We start from the raw sequence: 23,183 nt of genomic DNA, 5'->3' as shown, positions 1-23,183 counted from the left end.
AATTAAAAGATTGGGAACCTTCATGTCTGTAGCTAAAGCAAGGACTGCTATCTTCCAAATATTTCCTATGGTTTTAGGAAAGTTATATGTAAGAGGTACTCTGCTATCTAATCTCTGCATCCTGATCTTATTAATGGGAACAAAGGTGATAAAAGGAACATTGTTAGTGCAGGTGACCTGGAACCAAACCCACAGCTCTGCCACTTCTCTGCTGGATGAATATGTATCCATCTGTAAAGTGTGCAGGCTAACAGAACTGATTAGAAAAGCATTTCAAAATTGTTGGACAACAGATACTGGGCAAATTATTACTGGAACCCAGAAATAATGCAGGGCAGAAAAGGAGAGAAAATGGCTATTAAGTACATACTCTTTTAAAGTTAACTAAGCTACCTCCCCCAGTGAGTGCTTTATGAATGTAGAAACTGCTCTAAGGATCACAGATAGTGGAAAGCACCCTACTTATGGTTCTGACATGACAGAACAACTCGAGTTTCATTTCATGGTCTTCTGTTCACCAATATCTAACCTGCTCATGTCACATCCTCAAAAAAGTGAATGCAGGCCATTTTAGAATCTTATGAAGAGGGATCCAGACAAGTTTAACAAAGACCAATATTTTTTGAAGGATCCTAAGCACTCAGCACCTGTAGAAATTCAACAGGATATGGGCACCTAACTCCCACAGGATCCATGGGAAATCCCAGACAGCACACCTGTAGGCAGTGTGCTACAACAACTTTTATTGTAAGTGCTTCAGAGCAAGGACCTTGTCAACTTTTCAAATATTAATATTTATGGCAATGTAGAAATGAAATATGATTTGTCCAACCACAACCCGACCTTACAGGATGGTTGGTGGGAAATGTTAGAATGTCAGAAGATGATTGGAGATACATGAGGTATCTTGTCTAGCAGAGGTTATTTGCTCTAATATCCAGCTTGTTTGTTACAGGTGCAATTTAAGTCTTCTTACAACTGTTAGCATTGTAAATAAGAAAGACGAGATGGGTGAGATAGTATCTTTTATTGGACCAAAATTCTTGTTGGTGAGAAAGAGCCAAGCTTTTGAGCCACACAGAGTTACAGCTCACCTACCTCCACTCTCTAGTATCGTGGAACCAACATGAGCTGCAACTGCACTCATACAATCACTGCAAATTTCAGAACAGTGCTTCTGAAATGCTTTTTTTGTAAATGCAGGATGACCAGAGACAGGCTTTCATTTAAAAAAATAATTCCCCCCTCCTCAATCAATGCCTAATTTGTTTCTTGGTTTGACTCAGCCTGCTTCAGCACACAGGCAGCAGAAGGGGGAACGGATTGCCACTTTAAAACATACTTTTAAAGCAAAGGTCCCCAAAGGGTGGGGCATGCCCCCCCTAAAGGGACACAGAGAAATGTTCAGGGGGGCACAACAGGGCTTGGGTCAGCTGTGGAGGGAGCACCATCCAGCCCTGCTACCCAGCCATGGTCCTTCTCCCAGCCTCAGCTCTGCCCCCAGCTGCAGCCTCTCTACCACCCCAGGTAGCCACAGCCCTGCTCCCAGCTCGGGGGGGGGGGGAGAGGGGGGGCACAAGGGGGAGGAGAGAGAGGCAGACAGCAGTGGGGAGGGGCATGAACCTAAAAAGTCTGAGGAAAGAGGCTGTCTGACTAATGCAAGTAGTTGTCTATATTGTTACACACATGAGGACTTTCTCCAAGGCTTGAGGCAAAAACAGTAATGTGAGTTAATTCCTGATTTTAGAGGTCATGTGACAAGACAGTTAAACTGTTAGGTCAGATTCAATCAGAGATTTAATCTGCAGTTAAGAAATTAGTGTTTTCTTTCTTTGCTGTAATTTGTAGAGTAGGTAAATGAAGGCATAACTATTGGTATAGTTTGGTTATGTGTCAGTAAAATTGCTTTTTGTTTGTGGAATAGTTTTTTGATTTTTTTTCCACTTCGTTCTTACATGCATTAGAGCTAAACCATTATCTGCTGTGTGTAACAGAATTAGAAATGTTAATTTCAAAACCCCAACATTCAAAGCAGATGTAAAAGTAGTTTCATTTGTTTTTTTACCATGTTGTATTCCTTAATTTTGATTTGGTTCCACCAAATATTTGTGATGAATACTGGAAGCAGTAGTAGAGTTTACACTAGTATGCTCCAGGATTGGTGTAGGATTGTATTGCAAGATGAATATATAATGAATTCCAGCCCTTAGTGCAAAATGAAAATGCATAGTAAATCCTGCCCCTACTATTTAGCTCTGGAGTTATTAACAATCATTTAATGGTTTGGAAGGAACAGAAAGCCCACGCAGCCGCTGGACTGCCTGGTGCAAAAATGACTCTGTTCATATCCAGTCTACACTAGGAGAATTATGGACCCAGCTATCTCACTCAGTGGTATAAGAAATCCACCCCCACTATGGGTTTAGTTAAAAATGACCTAAGTCCCTTTGTACGCAACATTGGGTCAACATCTTTGGTTGACCTAACTAAAGCCTGTTGGGGAAGTGGATTTACCACAGTAATGTGAGAACCCCTCCCCTGGCTACAGTGAGTATCAATACTGAAGTGCTACCATTTTAAGCGTACACAGTCTTAATTTAGGGTATGGCTACACTTGCAGCTGTACAGCACTGGGAATTAAACCTGTCTTCGTACAGCTGAGTAGGGACAGTCCTGCAGCCTGGCCACACTGACAGCTACCAGCATGCTGTCGTGGCCACATTTGCAGCATCTGCAGCAGCATTGGGAGCAGTGCGTTATGGGCAGCTATCCCAGCGTTCAAGTGGCTGCAGCATGCTTTTCAAAAGGGGTGGGGTGGAGTGTGACAAGGAACGTGGGGGAAAGAGAGAGTGTGGATTTTTGGAGCTGACACTGTGTCAGGAACTGCCTTGCAAGTTCTGATCCCCACCCCTGTCTCTCTCTTTCTCATTGAAAGCAAACAGCAGCTGTTTTTTTCCCTTACAGACCAGATAGCAGTTGTTGCCAAAACAGACCCCTTCTCCCTCCCTCTGCGCTGCTTGTCTCAAGCCCCCTCTCTTCAAGCAAACACTAGCTGTGGGCATTCCAAAGGGAGCCCCCCTGCCTTTGCTCATTCACAGCAAACAGGAGCTGTGTTTGGTTTTTTTGATCAGCAGCTCCTGGAGTTCACAACAAAAGAGAGGCATCACAACAAAACAAAGAGTAATCTTCACTTAAAAGGATTACAGGAAGCTTCCAGAGGTCAGTTACAGCATACTAAGATTATTCCCTGTTTAGCACTGCTGTGGCAGTGCTAGAGCACCAGTGTATACTCTTTATTCCTCTTGGGAAGGTAAAGTACAAGCAGTGCTGTAGCCACAGAGACAGAGCTGTATGTGCCGTGTCAGTGGCGACAGGGAGTGAGTCACAGCATTATAAAACCACCAACAGCGCTGTAACTCTCAAGTGTAGCCAAGGCCTTAGTTCTAAATAGAAAGGTGATCACACTGGAAGCCACTCTCATAACTCCTATTTTTGATATAGTGAAAAAGGGCAACAACTGGACTGGCTAGCTAAACAAACACTAAAAGCAGTGATTTAGTGATTTGATGAGGCAAGGTTAAAAACCTTGCTTTTACCTGCTTTGCCAATGTATGAAGACAAGTTGTATCTATAGGACTATTAATCTGGCAACTTCCCCCCTGTATTTTATTAAAGACAAAAATAATTTAAATTTTAAAATCTTAATATACGCTTCAGTTATGGTAGATTACTAGCATTATTACAAAGACACCGAATCTGTGAGCTATAGATGACAATACGGGAAGAAGCAGCAAAGTCTTTACACATGGTTTAACTAATTATATTTTAGGCAAAATATTTATTTATCTAAAAACAAAATAAAAATTAATTTTTAAAAGAAAATGTATTTAAATAAAACCCACAAAATAGTGAAATGTTCTGGCACAGAAGTTCAAGACAAAGTATAAACCCAGTTGCCACAACTGCTGAGTATTAATGTTGCACATTTTTCTATAAAGATTTTATTAAAAGTATGTACATAGCAATAAAGGTATGTAAATATATACAGCCATTTGGAGGACATCATTTTGGAATTGTCTTAAGAAAAATGACTTAAATACAAAATTTTCAAAGAACAAAATTGAAAAGTTCATCCTCAAGCATGAAGAAAAGTCCCATTTGTCCTTATGCCCAAATTATTAATTATGAGGCAGCTTTGAGGTTATGGCTAAACCCTTCCAAGATCCAGCCAAGGTTGTGTAGTCTTGAGTTACTTTGCACAGCATGCAACTGCAATGGTTCCATACTTTACGCATTGGCATAGTTCATGAGTAAGATTAGAAGTATTAATGTTTTATTTCAGTCTGGATTAGATTATTCTAATCTATGCACAAGAGTTCCTTAGCTGCTCAAGTTTGTGTTTCAACTGTTCTCGCCGCTTCCTCAGCTGTTCTTTCTCTGCAATCAGTCTGTGTTCATCTGTTTGAATAGAAAGAACATATTCTGTGGCTTTTTTAAGGATGACAACTTTGGGTGCCTTTTCATTGTTGGCTACCTCAGGTATTTGGTCACGCAAAGCAAAGAAACTCAACTTCAGCTCATTTCTCCTTTGGCGCTCCAAGACATTGTGTGTTCGCCTCTTGTCGTTTTCTTCTGTGTCTGATGTGCGGGGACTTGAGCACTTTCGGTTATTACTGATTTGTTTGAGAACTCTGCCATTGTCCAACTTTATCCTTTTTGCTGAAGGATACTCAAGTTTGGTGGAGGGAGGAGCAGCATAATTGTGCTGATGGATGGGGACATGACACCGCTTAAGAACTAGTGGGCTGTGATGTGGCTTACTGTGCTCTTCTGTTGGTTGTGTGATTGATTCGGATTCACTTGTTGTCACAACATCAATTTCTTCTTCATCTTCCTCTGGTTCTTCTTCTGGAATTAAAAATACCCCTGTTGTAAGTCAACTTGTAGGAACATTTAAAAAAACAGTTTGTAAGTGTTCCTTGCTATATAATGGAGAATAAGATGCCATTTTAAAAAAACCAAACATTTTGTAATCTGCTTCTAAAACCTCCACTTCCCTGAAAAATGATTTCTTTGAGAAATCCAACATTCAACAGAAGTATTGTTAAAAAGAACAGACTCCTCTTTTGTAATTCTTAACTCTGGATCCCAGACTGCCAAACCCTGCCTCCCAGATAGCAAGTTACGTAATTCTGAACAGACAGCAGAAGTTGAATGCTGACAGCAGATGTTACAGCATAACCTAACCTAACCCCACCCCATGCCACCCCGGCAAAAAATTAATCCCCCCGAATCATGGAAGCCATCCATAAATATTTAGTGAGTCTTTGGCAACACCCCAAAGCAAAGGTTACTTAACACATTTTTAAGGGCACCTTCAGAAGCTCCCCCCATTATTCATGGATAATCCAGGGGAGAAAAAAACAAAAAACAAAAACCACTATAAACTTCGTGGGCAGACAAACTCAATCCCTGACTATACATGGGTTTGTCTCAAACTTTGTTTGAAAGATATACAAGCATGCCTTAAAAAAAAAAAAAAAAAAAAAAAAAAAGAAAAAAAAACGTACTTTCCCAGACCCATTTACTTCTCTTCAACTACTTTTACTAGCACCTCCCATCCCATCCCATGAATGTCACTGGAGGACAGATTCAATTGGATAAGATTCTAGCTTTGGGGAATGACTCAGAGCCTGTTATGAAAGTTAACACCTTCCTCCCCTGTCCCCAATGGGCTGGTTTCCCAAGAAATGTAATTCGCGCAGAGCCTCTCAGTGTGCCTTGCTAACGTGGCATTTAAAAAAGCACATGCAATAGGGGGACTGAAGTCCTTAGGGTGGGAGGAGTTACGCACACCAGTTTCAGCAGGAAACCAACTGTGCGTCCTGTCCAGGCCCTTCGTGTTTTAAACCTTTCAAGTATTCACCCTGAGCAAATTACAAGGCAACCCAACAGAACTGTTACCTAGTACATGTGGCGAGGTTAACTTTTAAAGTGGCATACAACGGGTACACTCACGGGACAAGCGTGCGCCCCAAAACGCACAGAGGGAGCAGCTATTGCTCAGCGCTTACCGCGGGGCCGGCAAACACTGTTTGATAAGTTATAGGAACGGGAAGCTGGAGCCATAAAGGGCCCCAGGGGAAGTCCCTGGCAGGGCCAATTACCTGCACGTGTGACTCCCCAAGAGGCGAGGAGCAGCCGGGCTGTGCCCCTGCCGATCTCCCCAGGGAAGCCCCCCTGTCTGGCTAGGCGCTGGGGCAGCCTGCTGAGAGAAGAGGGGTGGGCTGATACTCACCCGAGTCGCTGCTGGTGGTGGGCGGGGTGTCATCGCCCAGCAGGGAAGCCGGGCTGGAGCTCGGGGAGCCGGGCTTGGAGGATCTCTCACTGAGCGGGTAGGGGAAGACCACCGAGGGGTCTATGCAGTCGGAGGCGGCGGCGCCCAGGTCGTGCAGGTAGGTACTGGCGGAGGCGGGGGAGGGGGCTAGGCTGGGCGGCTGCGAGGGCGGCGGTGGCGGGCAGAGCCGGGAGCCGGAGCCCCCCTCCCTGCGGGCCGCCTGGTAGGAGGCCAGTTTCTCGGACACCACCTTCTCCAGCTTGGCGGCGGCGGAGAAGCCGCTCCACATGCAGTCCTGGATGATGATGGATTTCACGAAGGATTCGTCGTCCGGGTCGCAGATGAAGCTCTGGTTCACCATGTCTCCCCCCAGCAGCTCGGTCACCATCTCCAGCTGGTCGGCGGAGGAGGGGAAGTAGGCGGCGGCCAGGCTGGAGCGGCGGCTGGGCGAGAGGGGCGGCGTGGGCAGCAGCTCGAACTTCTTCCAGATGTCTTCGGAGGGGGCGGGCGGCTGGAGCTCGCTGCCCCGCTGCTGCGCCGCCAGGTAGAAGTTCTCCTCCTCCTCCTCGAAATAGAAGTAAGGCTGCACCGAGTCGTAATCGTAATCGTAGTTCTTGCTGGGGAGCGTCGAGGTCAGCGGCATCGCGGCGGCTGGTGCCTGAGGGCCAAGGAAGGGGGACACGGGTCAGGGCGCCGCGGGGTAACAACAGGGTGCAGCCCCCCCGGAACACCCCCACTAAACGAGGCAAACACGGGGGAGACACCCCGCTGGAGAAGGGGGTCACCTACCCCCCAATACGGCGCAGGAGTGGGCTGAAGCCACCGACCCCCCATCAATAGAGGACATACGGGGCAGACTACAAGACCGCAGTTCGCTCCGGTGCAAAACTGGGACCAAAAGACCCATCCGCCCGCACCCGCAGTGCGCCGGGCTGCACAGCGGGCGCTGCGGCGCCTCTTTAGAGCCGGAACCACCTTAAGAGAGGAGAGGGCGGCGACCACTGCGCCCCCCTCTCCCGCAACGGTAGGGGCTCCCCGCGAGTCCCTCCCCTGCGCCGCCGCCGCCCGCCTCCAGTTCACTCTCGCTCGGCTCCTCTCCGCCCCTTCGCCTCCCCGCCCCCGGGCCCCAGGTCTTGGCCGGCTCGGCTCCGTCCCTTCCTCGGGAGCCGGCTCCTGGTCCCTCCAGCGCCTGTCCAGCCCAGCTGGAGAGCGGTGTAAATGAGCCAGCGCCCCGCCAGGGCCCCCTCTGCCCAGCCCCAGTCCCACTTCCCCAGCAGGTCAGGAGCCGGAGCCACCAACTGGGGAAAAGCGGGGCGTATCCTTCCAGCGACTTCCAGGAGGCAGCTCCCCAACTACCCAGCTGGCCCAAGCCTCGCTCCCCCTGGACTGCAGAGCAGCAGGGGAAAACCAAACTCTGCTGCCCGTGTGCCCAGCACCCAACCAGGACGCTGGCTGGTTACAAACCCAGACCCCCCCCCCCTCCCGCGCCCGGGGCTGCAGGGGACACTGAAGCGCCAGGGGAAAAGCCCGATTTAAAGACCCCAGTGCAATGAATGAGGAAGGCAGAGCGCGCCTTACACACAGGCTGCCCGTGCTGCAGCTCTGGGCTGCTGCCGCTGCTACACACCTTGTGTCACTGCGTCTGTACACACTTCCCAGCTAAGCCACCCCCCGAGCTCAGCGCTTTCCCAAGGGGCCACCCAGCCTAGCACCCCACAGGGTGCAAACCCGGGGCAGTCCCTCTCCCTCCGGGGAGAGCCCTACTAACAAAAGGTGCGAACGCGTCTTTGCAAACTCACCGGTTCCTCCGATGCACCGGCTGGGATATGCAACGGAGTGGGCGGATTAAAGACGGTGCAAAAAAAAAAAAAAGTGAAGGAGAAAAAGAAGAAAAACACCCAGCTCCCTCAATAATTATCCCACAAAAGCAGCAGGCGGGAGGGGGGGAGCGCCTTTCCCGGCGACTCTCCGCGCCAGCCCCTCGCAGACGGAATTGTAAGTCCAAGGCAGTCGGAAGTTCGCTAGCTCGGCTGTGAAGCGCCGGCCGGCCGGCGTAAGAGGGGAGGGGGCTTGATTAGGAGGCGGTGCAGCGCCTGCTACCGTGCGAGCCTGTCGCCCTCCCTCTCGCCACTGCAAAGAGCAGGCAGGCTCCCTGCACCGCTGCTTTTATAACAGGGCTCCGCCTTTCCCGCCAAAGCAGGGCTCCGGGCTAGCGGGTGGAGTGGGCTGGTGCGCGAGGGGTGGGATTGGTGCACGACGAGAACTATTTTGTTAGCCGCCGCAGTGTGTGAGGCGCGGAGAAGAGGCGGCTGCTATTACTAGCGGGGAGAGGGAGTAGAGGGACAGGCTGCGTTGTACTAGAAGCGAGAGAAACGGAAGTAAACATAGTAAGCGCACCAGAGATGAATTAACGTGATCGCTGCAATTGCGGACATGTCTCTGGCCTCCTTTCCACCCATGCAACAGCAAATGCAACCCATCCTTGTGCAACGCAGGTCACTTCGTGATCACCTTTACCGCCGCGATCGTGGGGCTGGAGCGATGTTATTTCTTCTTATTTTGCAAGCCGGCGTCGCCTGACGCCTCCCCAGCTTTCATCTCGGGGGCATAAACCATCTATTGCCATTTCGCCGCTTTGTTAACCAAAGGGCGGAGATGTTTGGGAGGAGTCGCTCCTCAGGTGTGCACTGAAAGGAACGTTGCGGGGCAGCTAAAAAGGGGGCTGGTGCAAAAGCGAAGGAAGCAGAGAGGAAAACGTAAACGGGGGAACTATTAAAATGTGCTTAGAGCAGAAGGAGCATTTTTTGCTCGGGTATCTCTAGCACGTCTCCCCGGGTTGTTATCCCCCACATGCATTTCCTAGCGCAGGCACAGGGTTAAAAAGCAGAAGGAGGTTGACAAGCACTTCATGCCGAGGGAGGTTACTAGACGGAGCAAACCCAAGCAGAGGGGCAAGAGGCAATTAGCTGCTGCAATCTGGTGTCCCCGCTAAAGTCTCTGTGTCCTTTTTAATTTAAAAGTATCTTCCCCCCTCCCACCCGGAAAAAAAAATAGTGGGAGCTTAATAAACCAGCTGGCTCCGCCCAAATGATAGACTCAGGTGCAAAGCTTTCTCCATGGAGATTGCAAAGAGGGAAAGGGAGCCAGGCTCAGCCTGCCCTTATCCCAGGAGACGGGCGGCTCCGCCAGATTCATCTCCCAGGTAAAAGGAGGGAGGGAAAACCGTTAACTCTTTCTTTTCTCTACCACACGAAAATCCCCGCCTGCTCTCAGCTCCTTTATTCTTTGCTACTGATACTGCCCAGTTATTCCAGACACCTGGGATTCCCAACATGCCATTGATTTCACATTACCCCTCCCTGTTTCACAGGTTCACCTAGTTGTCCCCTAGTTACGCTCTTTCTCTCCTGTTTTGTCTCTTTCGTATTCACCTTGCTGGCTTGAGCTCCTTTTACAGCCAACCAGGGAGAGACAAACCAAATACCTGAGAGTGATTTGCACCATTTTAAAATGCAGCTGGCTTCAAAGGGTCAGACGAGCTGGGACCTTCCCCTGCGTCTTCTTAACAAACTTTCCTTTACCTCCCATGCACTCACAATCTTCGGGGAAGCAATTAAGGGGAAAAGTGCTGTCATACCTATCTGTTAAAATGCAGTTATTGTGACGTGTAACTGCTACACTTATAGCTTGCAGGGAAAAAAAAAAAAGTCAGAGGCCTCTGGTTCGCTGCAGGAAACGCAAATTCTTAGCCAGGGACTCATACTGCATTACTACTGGCTTTGGCTGCAAAAAGGATTCTCACGCCTGCTCCCTGCACCCTCCGCACTGGTAGCGGAGTAATTGCGCCCTCTACTGGCTGAAAGGATTACCAGGAGAGAGAATTATAAACAGGGAGAGGCAGGCTGTGGAGAATGTGTGAATCACGCATTTGGGTGCAGATTTGATGATAAGAGCGGAGGCATCTTATTACTGCTCTGTCTCTTTGTAGCTCCAGATCACAATAGTGGGGAGGGACGGGCCAGTGGAGGCTTCTCAAAACAGGATAGAGGTCTACTCTGAGTCAGATACCGTTTGATACTTTTTTTCCACGGTAGTTTTGTCTTCACACATTCAGGTATCAACCACCACTTTTTTTTTTCTCCTTAAAACTAGCTCCTACTATCCATTCAGTTAATGCATATCCAATATACAAATTCCTGTGTGTACACATGATCCTATACCTATCCTCAGAGAACCACCTATGTCCCAAGAGAAACTTTGGACAACATTCTGTTAGAGACACTTCTGTTTCTATAGCCTATTAATAGATGGGACTGATGTATGGAGAAAGATTAAAACAGTTAGATAGGTGCAGCTTGGCTAAACCACCCTTAAAAGTAGCAAATCTTTGTAATCATAACTAGTTATCACTAGTAGATAAATACCAAGGGTGACATCATAGCCCCATTGAAGTCAATGGACATTTTGCCATGTGGACTTCAATGGGACCAGCATTTCACCCCAAGAAGGGGAAATAATTATTTATGGTGATAGAAGAGGTTTATGTAACTAGGATGAAAAGTGAAAAAGAAAACAGGCTGAATGTCAGGAAAGCCTCAGGATCTAATAGATTAGGGACTAGCCTGCCAAAGGAAGTGGTGGAATCTCCATTGTCCTTGACTCTCTAGAGTTGGCAAAGGGCTTCAGAATATGGTGTGAGGAACTAGAGTCAGTTCCTGCAGTGAGCAGATGATAAACTGATTTAAGAGCATCTCTAAACAATTGAGTGTCTTAAATCATCTTAGTTTAAATCATTTTGTACTCAGTTTAGACCTTGTCTACACTAAAAAAGTTGTACTGCTTTAACTCTACCAGGAGAGTTAAACAGTACCATTCTGCTAGTGGAAATGCAGTTATATCAGTATAAAGATGCCTTGTTCTGGTCTAGTTTTTGCTGTATTGGAAGAGGAGCTTTTCAGTAAGATTTTTAAGGGTGGACCAGCCCTTAAGATAAATCAGTTTGAGTGTCTTAAATCAATCCACAGGGGGTAGTGTTGGTGGGTTTGAACCAAGTTAGCCTTCAGCTACAATCAGTAGGGATGTAATTTTTTTTTTACTAATATAGGCAAACCAGTACAACCCCTAGTGTGGATGTAGTTATAATGGTATAGTTAAAGGGATACAACTTTTGTGTTCAGCCAAGGCTTTACAGGCACAAGCTAAGTTGTTATAATCAGTTTTAAATTGATAAGTGTGTCTACATTGGACTGAATTTGTGCAAACCAATCAGATTAAAAACACATACCCCTTTGGTTAAAACAAGGTAAATTCTGTGTGTAGACCAGCTTTTACACACACTAATCTCTATCTACATCAGCATGGCAACACTGGGTGAGCCCTCGTGTAGATGAGTCATTTGCTGCCAGACATTTTAAGGGCCATGCCATCTACCTGTGCTCAGAATAAGCCGGAAATATATAGTGTCTTAAAACTCCAAAACAAAATCTTCTCCCAAACAACAGAAATACAAAATGCCCCATATATGCTAGAGCTCCCAGTGGAGTAGAACCTGTGTTGGAAACTTTGGGAAATTTTTAGAAAGAGTTGAGTCATAATTCTGTCTGTGATGTGACATCAAATGCAGAGCAGTTAATGACAGTATCACAGATGATTATGACTTGAAGTGAGCAGTAAGGAAGATGAGCGGATGGACCTCTACCTAGCAAACACTCTATTTTTCTAGGAGTCAAAAAACAAGAGAGGAGAAAGAAATTTGATATTGAAGCAATATGGTCTCTAAATAAAATGTTTTCCAAAGTGTTCTATGGGTGACTTCATGTCTCCTACAGATAATAGATGTGACTCTGGTAGGCAGCACAAAGGGGAACCAGTGCAGCCATTACATGACAACTTCAGCTTAGATGTAGCAGGATACGTGGCTACTATATCCTACATCCTTCCAGGTTGTGAATGACCTGGGGCAAGGTAAGAGAGAGGAATATAAATCTCCAGTAGAAAGACTTTTGACAGACCAGCCATTAGACTGGAAGAATAAACACACAAGTATATTATTACGGAGGTGATACCTTTTCCATGGAGAGCTTAATGCCAAATAAGAGATGAGAAGAGGACTGAGCCAATGATCTGCATGGAATTTACACAGATGAGCAGGGATAGTTGAAACATGGGGAAAAAACAAGGAAAAGTTGAAGATTGTGGAAAAAGCTACATACCATCTCTGCATATGGGGGTAAAACTGTAAACCATTTTCCCATGTTCAATGTACCTTACTTAAACACTGCATAAAAATATATTTTCAAAGAATGCCTGCTTAATTGTTTTGCTGCTAATGTACTGTATGTAACTGGAGCCAACACAAATCTGCCTCAGCTGCAGACAAATTCATTTTCACCTCAACTCCATGTAATTGTGCAGGTCACTAATCTTCTATTCAGAGAGAAATTTAAAAAGTGCACCCTAAATATTTTTCTCTCCCTGTTAAAGACTCACTGAAGCAAAATGGGGACACTGTCTTAAGGCCTAATTCTGTACTCCCATCAATTAATGTGGGCCTATGCATCTATATACTCAGGTTCAGTAGCACACCCAGATGCAAGATCAGGCACTAACTGATTATACAGGAGAAAGAGTCAGTTTCACTCTATTAGGCACTGTCTACCAAATGCACAAAGGAAACAACAACAACCCCCCCCCCCATCTTCTCATCGCTTAACTACAGCTTCTAGTAGACCACTGCTAGCACCAGTCTTGCTGCTGCACCAGTGAATATGGTGGTGAATTACGGGGCTTCCATATGCCAGTATAGACTGAGTCACAGGGGAAAGTGATAATGTTAATCATGAATATGTGCTGCAGAAGTTTCAGTTGATCTGAACTATGCTAGTGCTAGAAACAGGAATAATTATTCATTTTAAGATAATATAAAACATTACCTGCTTTTGGAAGCAATGGCTGTATCTCTTATAACTTTGGCAATATCCCTTCCCACAATTATGTTGTGGGGTCAGGTTATGTAGCATCTGGTATAATTTATTTGTTTTATTGTCCTTAATGCTCAGGGCTTTGTCCAAAAAGTGCCTACAGCAAACACTGCAGGTTCTTTACCCTGGCCAGGCTTCTCTTGATCCTCCACCCTATAATCTTTTCTAAACAGACATTCAATCCATTTACTCCTAATAGAAAATGAGAGAGAGGAACAAAATGAAACAAGAGGAAAACAAAGGGACTGGAGGGGCAAGTGCTAAATAGCATATTAATTTTAGATACGATTCCCCAGTCCTGCAAAAAGAACTTGAACCCACTGAAGTCAAAGGGTGAGATCTTGGCCCCATTGATGTGTATTTTGCTATTGACTCCAGTGGAGCTGGTCTTTCACCTCAAGTGTAGGGCAACCATCCCCTGCAGTTCTCTTTGCAGGATCAGACTCTAAGATTGTATTCAGGTGTGGATATTTAAAAATAAATATAACATCCAAGTTTGATCCCAATTCAGTTTTTTGTTTTGTTTTGTTTTTTAAAGCTGCTGGTGATGGGAGGCATCAAATCAAGAGCTCAGTGACAAGATCTTAAAACCATTTAAAAAGGTTTATTTTGAAGGTGGTTTTGGTACGTAATCCACCTCTGTATTATGCTACACTTGAAAGTAATATTAAAAACCACTGTCAGCTAAGAAGTAATTAAAAATGCTGACTTCTCCCCGTGTTACATCTTTGATTGCTGAAAGTAAGAGGGTTTTAAAAAGCTAATTTACTTTTCAAGGGTATGTTCTTTACATGTTGCATTTCTCTAGAAAATGATCAATCAGTTAATTTTGCTTGTTTTCAGTCAGTTTCATTCTCTGGTTCTCTTTCATAGCAAAATTGTTAGGGCTATAAACATTGCAAACAACTGTTTATGTTAAAAACACATGCATTCTCTGAATTTTTTGTATTTGTGTGTGGAAACATTTCTATTAAATCATATTAGATTTCTTTAGAGTAAAAATCTCAATACTGGCTACCTCATAATAGCCATTTAATTATTTTTTAAATCTATTATCTGTTATCTAATTCAGAACACATTGAAGTAAATCAAGAGTTTCATGGCTTTCAGCAGGTTTTGGATCACACCCTTAATGATATTAACACTGAAATTAACACCTGGCTGAGGTTAATGAATGGGAAGAGAATGAGTTAACACTAGTGCTTTTGGTATTGTTTGGCCGGAGAGTGCTTCCTGCAGGGCTGGATTAAAGGAAAACTGCACTGATTTGAATGCATAATAAAAAGAGATGTTCAAAGCTCTTGTAAAAGATAAACTGTTATTTTATTCAAAACTTTCTTTAGAAGAAGAGGTAACAGAGCTATCAACTTTGAAACGCTTGTCATGCATTCCCTGAATCTTATTACACACTATTGGATTGCCAAAACAGCACAACACTAGTTGATTAACTCTTCTTTAATGTATTTAAGACAGTTAAGCTATTCTAATAGGGCTGTAAGTTTTAGGGGCCTCACCTCTAGATGTTGATCATAACTTGCATAACACTGTTGCGGTCTATAAGCAAAAATACACTAGCCTTCCCTGTAGTGATTTTCTGCATGGAAAGAGCTGCAAGTCTCACTTTCAAGCTTTTCAGTGCCTTCTGTAAGAAAGAATTCCATACACAAGGGAGCAGGCCAGACCTTAGTTTGTCCTCAATATTTGGAGGGGGATTGGGTGTGTGGATGCATTAAGACTGTCTCTACTCAAGGATAAGTAGTTGGGGTTGAGTAAACAGTCCAGCTGCACCAGTGGAAACTCCAAGAGTAGACAAGAAAGGCTGCTATTTGCATTGGTGGAATTTAACCTGCTTTCAAGCAGAAGAAGCTTGCACTTGAGCAAACGGTGGCTTTGACTGTTGATATTAGGGGTTACTCTAGTGCAAAACCTAGCTAGTTTTAAAGTGGAGTTTGATACATTTATGAATGGAGTATATGACAGAGTTGTCTGGGATAGCAGGGACTGACTTCCGTGACCACGGAGGTCCCTTCCAATCTGTGTCTCTATGTTCCATTTATGCTTATGGCTACAGTTGGGGCAAGTCATCAGGCAAGAAAAGGCCTCAGAAGTAGAACAGGGATTTGTATGCTAGTTCAATCCATGTGCTTTGTTAAATAAGTTTTCTTCACTAAGCTAAAAAGGTGCAAGAACAGCTTAACTATGATAAACAAGCTAGTGCAATCACTGCCATTTTATACAGAAGCCCCCCCTTTGGAGGCATTCCTAGACAAATGCACAATTTTACATCATCCTGTCTTACTTCATTTGTCAGGATACTGGCAGGTAGGCAACCCAGTTTTCAAAAGGAGCCACTGACTTTAGATGCTTCAGTTTTTGGGTATGGAACCTGACATCTTGGCCCTGACTTACAGAGGTGCTGCTCATCCATAGCTCCCATCCAGTGTAAGTGGTTGATATTTCTTGAAATCGCACCCTAAAGTGTCTCAAGTTGGGCACCCCACACAGGAAGCATCTGACATTAGGCCCCAGTCCTATAGACAATCAAGGCATGTGGTTAACTGCTTGAAGGACCAGCAAAACACCCCTGAAAATCTGTGCCTTGCCTGCCATGGGATGTTCTGAGCCATAATTCATTAGGGCGTGCGGAGTGATTGGAGTTCCCTGGCTGGAAGTGGTTAGACAAGTAGAATGTAGTATTGCAGTGTGAAAGTTCTTTGCTATAAGTCTAGTTCCTTTTGGTGGAAGAACAAGTCCTGCACCAACTTTCTAGGTTTGGTGTATACCCAGGGCTGGTGCAAGGAAGTTTGGCGCCCTAGGCGAAAATTCCACCTTGCACCCCTGCCCCCAGCCCTGCGGCAGCTCCCTGCCCTGAGGCGCCCCCCCAAGGCAGCTGCCCCTTCCAGGGAGCTATGTGGCACCTCCTCACCCCAGCTCACCTGTTCCGCCTCCTCCCCGAGCACACCACCCCTGCTCTAATTCTCCTCCCAGGCCTGCGGCACCAAAGAGCTGATGGGTGCTGCAAGCCTGAGAGGTGGGAGAAGTGGAGCTGCTTTTTAGTGCCCCCAAATCTTGGCGCCCTAGGCAACTGCCTAGTTCATCTTAATGGTAGCACTGTGTATACCCAAGAGCACTGGCTGTTGTTGTTCTGATGGTGCTAAATAGGAGGCTGCTGCTTAAGAAGCGCCTGAAAATATCATATGTTATCTGAGGGCAGGAGCATATCAGCTGGTAGAATCGAGGGTCTAAAAACAGGACTCTTGGGTTCTAAACTCAGTTCTACCATTATTATTACTTGTGTTCTTGTCTCTAGGCAAATTAGTGCCTCTGTCTGTGTGCCTTAGTGTTCATGTCCTTAGGTGAGTATGTGACATCTCCACAAGCATAACAGGTAGAACTAGTTAAAAGCATAACAGGAATGAACAATACTCACTAGCTGGACAAGAGCAAGATGCACTATACAGCATATAGTGGATGCTTAAGAGCTGCTGCTGCTTTCCTCTACCAAATTTGAAAGGCCAGTCCCAGAAAAGCATGCTGGGAAAAGAAGGTACCCCTATAAATGGAGAATTAGTGAGAAGTAGGAAGGAAGGTAAGCTTGGAGAAGTGGTATCCTAAGTAGTAACCAAGGAATCTGTTTCTAGTGACTTTTCTTGTCCGTCTCTGGACTCTTTCTACTACCATGTCTTCTTTGCCCTAGTTAATATTACAAAATTGAATCATGTTTGAACATGGTGTTAGCTGAACATAGTTTAGCTGTAAGGGCAGCCAAAGACAGTCATCATGTTCTGCATAACTATGATTAAACCCTCCAAACATACTTGGTCAAAATGATATTGAAAATGGTTTCTCCTTCCAGCACTTACAGCTAACCCACATTCAATCCTGGTTCAGTTCATGTGATTGCCAACAACCTTGTTCAAATACCATTACATACAGTATTGTTGACATGGTGTGTAAGAGGAGGTGTACACATCACATCAGACTGGGAATGTGCCATCAATCTACTGCTTACAGTGAAATTATAATACTGGTATTTTCTCTCTCATTCTCTTCTCACCTAACTGCTTTTTCATGCATTTGGCTACTGCGCATTATGCTGATGTCCGATTGTAGGCTCATTGGGGCAGGAACTGTTTTTTGATTCTGTGTTGGTACAGTGCCTAGCACAATGGGGGGCTGGTCCATGAGTGGGGCTCCTAGGTGCCACTGCTGTGTAAATAAATAAATCTAGGTGCTGCCATAATGATTCCTAAACAGTTACTGTTAATTCAGAATCCATTTGTGTATATGTACATATGCTTAATTTAAATTGCTCCTTCCACTGTGCTTTACTCCAGGGGTTTTCAACCATTTTTTTCCCTGAGCCTCCCTCTATAAAAATTCCACAGCCCACCTGTACCACAGCAACTGTTTTTCAGCATATAGAAGCCAGGGCAATTGCCTGAGGCCCCATGTCACAAGGGGCACTGCAAAGCTAAGTTGCTCAGGCTTTGGCTTCAGCCCCAGGTGGTGGGGTTCAGGGCCCCAGTCCTGTGAGGGAGGGCTTCAGGTTTCTGCCCTGGGCCTTAACCTATACTTCCCAAGGTATGCATCTCTGACAAATATGACTTTATATATGGAGATATACCTATCTCATAGAGCTGGAAGGGACCCTGAAAGGTCATTGAGTCCAGCCCCCTGCCTTCACTAGTAGGACCAAGTACTGATTTTGCCACAGATCCCTAAGGGGCCTCCTCAAGGATTGAACTTACAACACTGAGTTTAGCAGGTTAATGCTCAAACCACTGAGCTATCCTTCCCCCCAAAGCTTTTCCTCACATCCAAAGTTAATAAGCAACCTTCAAAATAGGTGCTTAAATGTTTAGAGATTGCTATACAAGGCTGTAAATCAATGCATGTCATCAGCTTTCAGGTATAATAGCCTATATGCTCCTCTAATCTATTTACAAAACTGTTTTTAGCATCATTTTTGCTGCTACAGTGTAGTTTAGTTTGCAAGCAATCAGAACAAACTCAAAACTTTTTAACAACACTTCAACTAAATATCTTGAGGAGATGAACAGTTTTTAATCAGTAGTGACTGCTGCATATTAAAAATAGCATGGGAGGTGAAAATACATCCGTGAACATTTGCTACCAGCATGAATTAAAAAAAATAAAATAAATGCAGCCAGAAAGGCCACAGTAAAACTATTTCACTTGACTGATAACTCAGTTTATTGATAAGAAGGAAGGTGTGCTTGTCTCTCCATATCAGATAAGGGACTTTTCCCTTGCTCCACTGTGAGAGATGAACACGTTCATCTGGCAGATAGCAGCAATAAAGTTGCATCTCTCCTTTGTTCTGCTAGACATATCCTACATAAAATAAAATTAAGGGGAATGGATTTAAAACACATTGCAGGAAATGCCTTTTAAAAACCTATGTATAATTAACTTGTGGAACTCTCTGCTGTAGTTTATTATAAAAAACAAATGGCTTAGTAAGATTCAGGAAGTAATGAGGTATTTTGAATGAATAATAATATCTGAAGATACACTAGCTAGAATAAAATTTATAATGGATTTGAATCTTCTTACTTCATGGCCTAAGGCAGGGCAAGACAGTTACCCTCCCAAGGCATAGAATTTCATAATTAAAGAGGTGCATTTTAATGGAGAGGAAGTTTCACCTTTTTCTGAAACATCCAAGATAGGTGTCTGCCAAAGATGGGGTGCTGGATTACGGCTGAATGGTCTGATCCAGCATAGCATTGTCTACACTGGTAGTTCTCAACCAGGGGTCCGGGGCCCCCTAGGGGGTCTCGAGCAGGTTTCAGGAGGGCCTCCAAGCAGGGCCGATATTAGACTCGTTGGGGCCCAGGACAAAAAAAACGGAAGGCCCATTGCATGGGGCTGAAGCCTAGGTCCCTGAGCCCTGCCACCCGGGGCTGAAGCTGAAGCCTGAGCAACGTAGTTCATGGGGTCCCAGGCAATTGCCCTGTTTGCTACCCCTTAACAGCAGCCCTGGTTTTTATATGCAGAAAACCAGTTATGCTCTAAAAACTCCAGGTGGACCATGGAGTTTTTAGAGCATGGGGGGGCTCAAAAAGAAAAAGGCTGAGAACCTCTGGTCTACACTCCTACAATCTACACACAGTGGGATATTTCAGGCCTGTGCTGGGAAAACAACTGGATCAGGGGACATGCTTACAACATAGTTATCTTGTGACTTGGTTAAAACACTGTTTGGGCTTTAAGCATAGACAGAACCACACTATGTTTTCCCCCATGTCTACACTAGGCTGTAGACATGCTCTCTCCAAGGCTGGCACTGGACGGCGCATGTATCTGTGATTCAGGAAGACTGAGTGAATGGCTAACATCCACTCACTGTGCAGCGGCAGTCAAAAAAGCAAACAGAATGTTAGAAACCATTAGGAAAGGGATAGATAATAAGTTTGAAAATATCATAATGCCACTATATAAATCCATTGTACTCCCACATCATGATTACTGCATGCAGGTCTGGTTGCCCTGTCTTAAAAAAGATATATTAGAATTGGAAGAGATACAGAGAAGGACAACAAAAATGATTAAGGGTATTGAACAGCTTCGATATGAGGAGAGATGAATAAGACTGGGACATTTCAGCTTGGAAAAGAGACAACTTGGGCTATGTCTACACCACCACTTTTATCAGCAAAATTTATGTCGCTCAGGGGTGTGAATACTCAGCACTGGAATGGGTTACGTAGGGAGGTGGTGGAATCTCCTTCCTTAGAGATTTTTAAGGTCAGGCTTGACAAAGCCCTGGCTGGGATGATTTAGTTGGGAATTGGTCCTGCTTTGAGCAGGGATTGGACTAGATGACCTGCTGAGGTCCCTTCCAACCCTGAGATTCTATGATTCTACACTGGCATGAATACTAGTGTGCATAGTGCATGTTGGCAGGAAAGCTTTTCCTGCCGACATAGCTGCCGCTGCTTGTTGGGTTGGATAAATTATGTTGAGGGGAGAGCTCTCTCCTGTTGACATAAAATGGCTACATGAGAGATCTTACAACAGCACAGTTGCATTGGTACAGATATGCCATTGTAAGCTCGCTAGTGCAGACCTAGCCTAAGAGGGTCTATAAAATCATGACTGGTGTGAAGAAATTGAATAAGAAAGTGTCATTTATGCCATCACATAACACAGGAACCAGGGGTCACTCAATGAAATTAATAGGCAGCAAGTTTTAAAACAAACAAAAGTAAGTACTTCTTCATACTGTGCATGGTCAACCTGTGGAACTCCTTGCCAGGTGAAGTTAAAGGCCAAAAGTATAAGAGGATTCAAAAATAAATCAGATAAGTTCCTGGAGGATAGAGCCATAAACGTATTACAGCCAAGATGGTCAGGGCCACAACCCCATGCTCTGGGTGTTCCTAGCCTCTGATTGCCAGAAGCTGGGAGTGGATGACAGGATGGATCACTTGATTGCATGTTCTGTTCATTCCTTCTGAAGAACAGAGGCCACTGTTGGAAGACAGGATATTGGGCTAGATGGTCCATTGGCCATACTGGGTAGGACCATTCTTGTGAGTGCTAATCCTGGCTCTGAGCTTGGGTGACCTTGCACAAGTCACAAGTCCACCTCCCTGTGCCTCCTTTTCCCTTCCAGTCGTTTGTTGGGACTCTCTCTTGTTATGTGTACAGTGCATATGACAACAGGGTGATCTTGGATAGGGCCTCTAGGTATTGCCATAATACAGGGATTCTCAAACTGGAGGTACCACTCAGAAGGTCGCGAGGTTATTACGTGGGGGTCATGAGCTGTCAACCTCCACCCCAAACCCCACTTTGCCTCCAGCATTTATAGTGGTGTTAAATATATTTAAAAGTGTTTTTAACTTGTTAAAGGGGGGGGGTAACGCTCAGAGACTTGCTATGTGAAAGGGGTCACCAGTACAAAAGTTTGAGAGCCACTGCCATAACAGAAACAATACTGGCAGTTTGGTAATACTGCTCAGCCCTGTTTGCACGGTAAGACTGTACACGGTTCCCCTGTCATTTTTGCAGTGTAGATGAGCCCTTTGTTTCTCCACTCTTGCCCTGCTTCCCATCAAAGGACAAACTGCAAAACTCCTTTGCCCAACAGCGGTGAACAGAGTAAGGGCTCACAAGGAGGAGAAGGGCTTGATTGTGAAATCTGGGTCTGTGCTGCTGGATATAAAGAGATTAACTTCTTCAGTTAACTTCATCAGTGGTTGAAAGCTCTGTTAAGAGGGATCTTTATAAACACTCCACAGTTTAAGAAACAATTGGTAAATAAGGGCTTGGCTACACTGGCACTTTACAGTGCTGCAACTGTCTCGCTCAAGGGTGTGAAAAAATACCCCCCCAGCGCAGCAAGTTACAGTGCTGCAAAGCGCCAGTGTAAACAGTGCCCCAGTGCTGGGAGCTAATCCCCAAGGGAAGGTGGAGTACTTGCAGCGCTGGGAGAGCTCTCTCCCAGCACTGGCGCTGCGACCACACTTCAAAGCGCTGCCGCGAGAGCACTCACGTGGCAGCGCTGTGCAGCTCTAAGTGCAGCCATACCCTGAGGTGTTCCCAGGATAATGCTAACAGGGCTTCTCCCTTGTGACCAGCTATCAAGAGTGTCTCTCTTCTTTCTACTTATCACCTAATTCAGAGAGGGCAGGGTATTTTTTTGTATCTAAGTGATGAGAACAATATTTACACCCTGGCCTGGGGTGGAAGGAAGAAGTAATACTGCTCTACAGCCAAAATGCTTCTGAAATAAATGTAGTCAAACTTTACTAATTCTGGGTCACTGAGAACGAAAATGATGCTTAAAATTGTTGATTGGCTCTAGTCTAGCTGTTGGGCTCCAGACTACAGCAGTGGAATCTCCTGACAGGTGATGTTAGGGTTTCCATGTTCCGTGACCGTCAAAAGGATCTTGTCCCATTCTTCTTCATGGAAGGTGATCTTGTAGCCTGCAACAACATCAATGGTGTGATGGCAGCCCTCAACATCGTTCACGATCCAGATGAGTGGAGACTGTTCATTGATTCATCGAAGACGAGTCTTAAAGCTGTTTTGCTGCATAATGGCAATGTTTTGCCATCAATTCCAGTTGGTCATGCAGTCCATATGAAGGAAACCTATGACAACATGAAACAACTTTTGAGGTGCATAAACTATGACCAACATCAGTGGCAGCTTTGTGGCGATTTGAAGGTTGTTGCTCTCTTGCTTGGTCTGCAGACTGGATACACAAAGTACTGCTGTTTTCTCTGCGAATGGGATAGTCGTGCAAGAGATTCCCACTACATCAAGAAAGATTGGCCACTCCGACAGTCATTGGAGCCTGGGAGGAAAAGTGTTCAGCATCCACCACTTGTTGAATCAAGGAAGATTTTGTTACCACCCTTACACATCAAGCTGGGTCTGATGAAGAACTTTGTCAAGGCCATTGACAAAACACAAGCAGCTTTCAAGTACCTCCGTGGAAAATTTCCAAGGTTAAGTGAAGCTAAGATAAAGGAAGGTGTCTTTGTTGGTCCTCAGACTCATGAACTTCTTCAAGATGATGCATTTGACCATGCACTGCGTGGCAAGGAAAAGACGGCATGGAAAGCCTTCCAGTTAGTGGCAATAAATTTTCTCGGAAACAACAAGGCAGACAACTACAGGTTGTTGGTGGAAAACCTCCTCAAGGCATACAAAAGCCTTGGTTGCAACATGTCACTAAAGATACATTTTTTGCACTCTCATCTAGATTTTTTTCCACCGAACTGCGGAGCAGTGAGCGATGAGCACGGCGAGCGATTTCACCAGGACATTGCAACAATGGAGAAACGCTATCAGGGCAAATGGAGCCCATCAATGCTTGCAGA

General features: G+C 45.2%; 1 protein-coding gene across 1 annotated transcript; it reads right to left on the bottom strand.

Annotated features, from left to right (window-relative positions):
* Positions 1-3,809: 3,809 nt before the first annotated feature.
* On the bottom strand, positions 3,810-8,478 carry MYC (MYC proto-oncogene, bHLH transcription factor). The gene is made up of 3 exons (XM_032783342.2): positions 8,137-8,478; positions 6,299-6,995; positions 3,810-4,908 (listed from the first exon to the last, which is right to left on the bottom strand). Exons 2-3 carry the CDS (start codon positions 6,978-6,980, stop codon positions 4,364-4,366), a joined length of 1,227 nt encoding a protein of 408 aa, XP_032639233.1. The 5' UTR covers positions 6,981-6,995; positions 8,137-8,478; the 3' UTR covers positions 3,810-4,363.
* Positions 8,479-23,183: the final 14,705 nt, after the last annotated feature.

This window comes from Chelonoidis abingdonii, chromosome 2, assembly GCF_003597395.2.
Source record: "Chelonoidis abingdonii isolate Lonesome George chromosome 2, CheloAbing_2.0, whole genome shotgun sequence".
NCBI classification, from domain to species: domain Eukaryota; kingdom Metazoa; phylum Chordata; order Testudines; family Testudinidae; genus Chelonoidis; species Chelonoidis abingdonii.
The sequence above is the reverse complement of the archived record's forward strand: the minus strand, read 5'-3'. Positions and strand labels throughout refer to the sequence as shown.

What these genes read in the sequence shown, in the direction of transcription:
- MYC (XM_032783342.2), bottom strand. Translation starts at nt 6,980, where the DNA reads ATGCCGCTGACCTCGACGCTCCCCAGCAAGAACTACGATTACGATTAC. An exon ending in CACCACCAGCAGCGACTCGG is followed by an intron (nt 4,909 to 6,298) that starts GTGAGTATCAGC and finishes TTTTAATTCCAG; the next exon opens with AAGAAGAACCAGAGGAAGAT.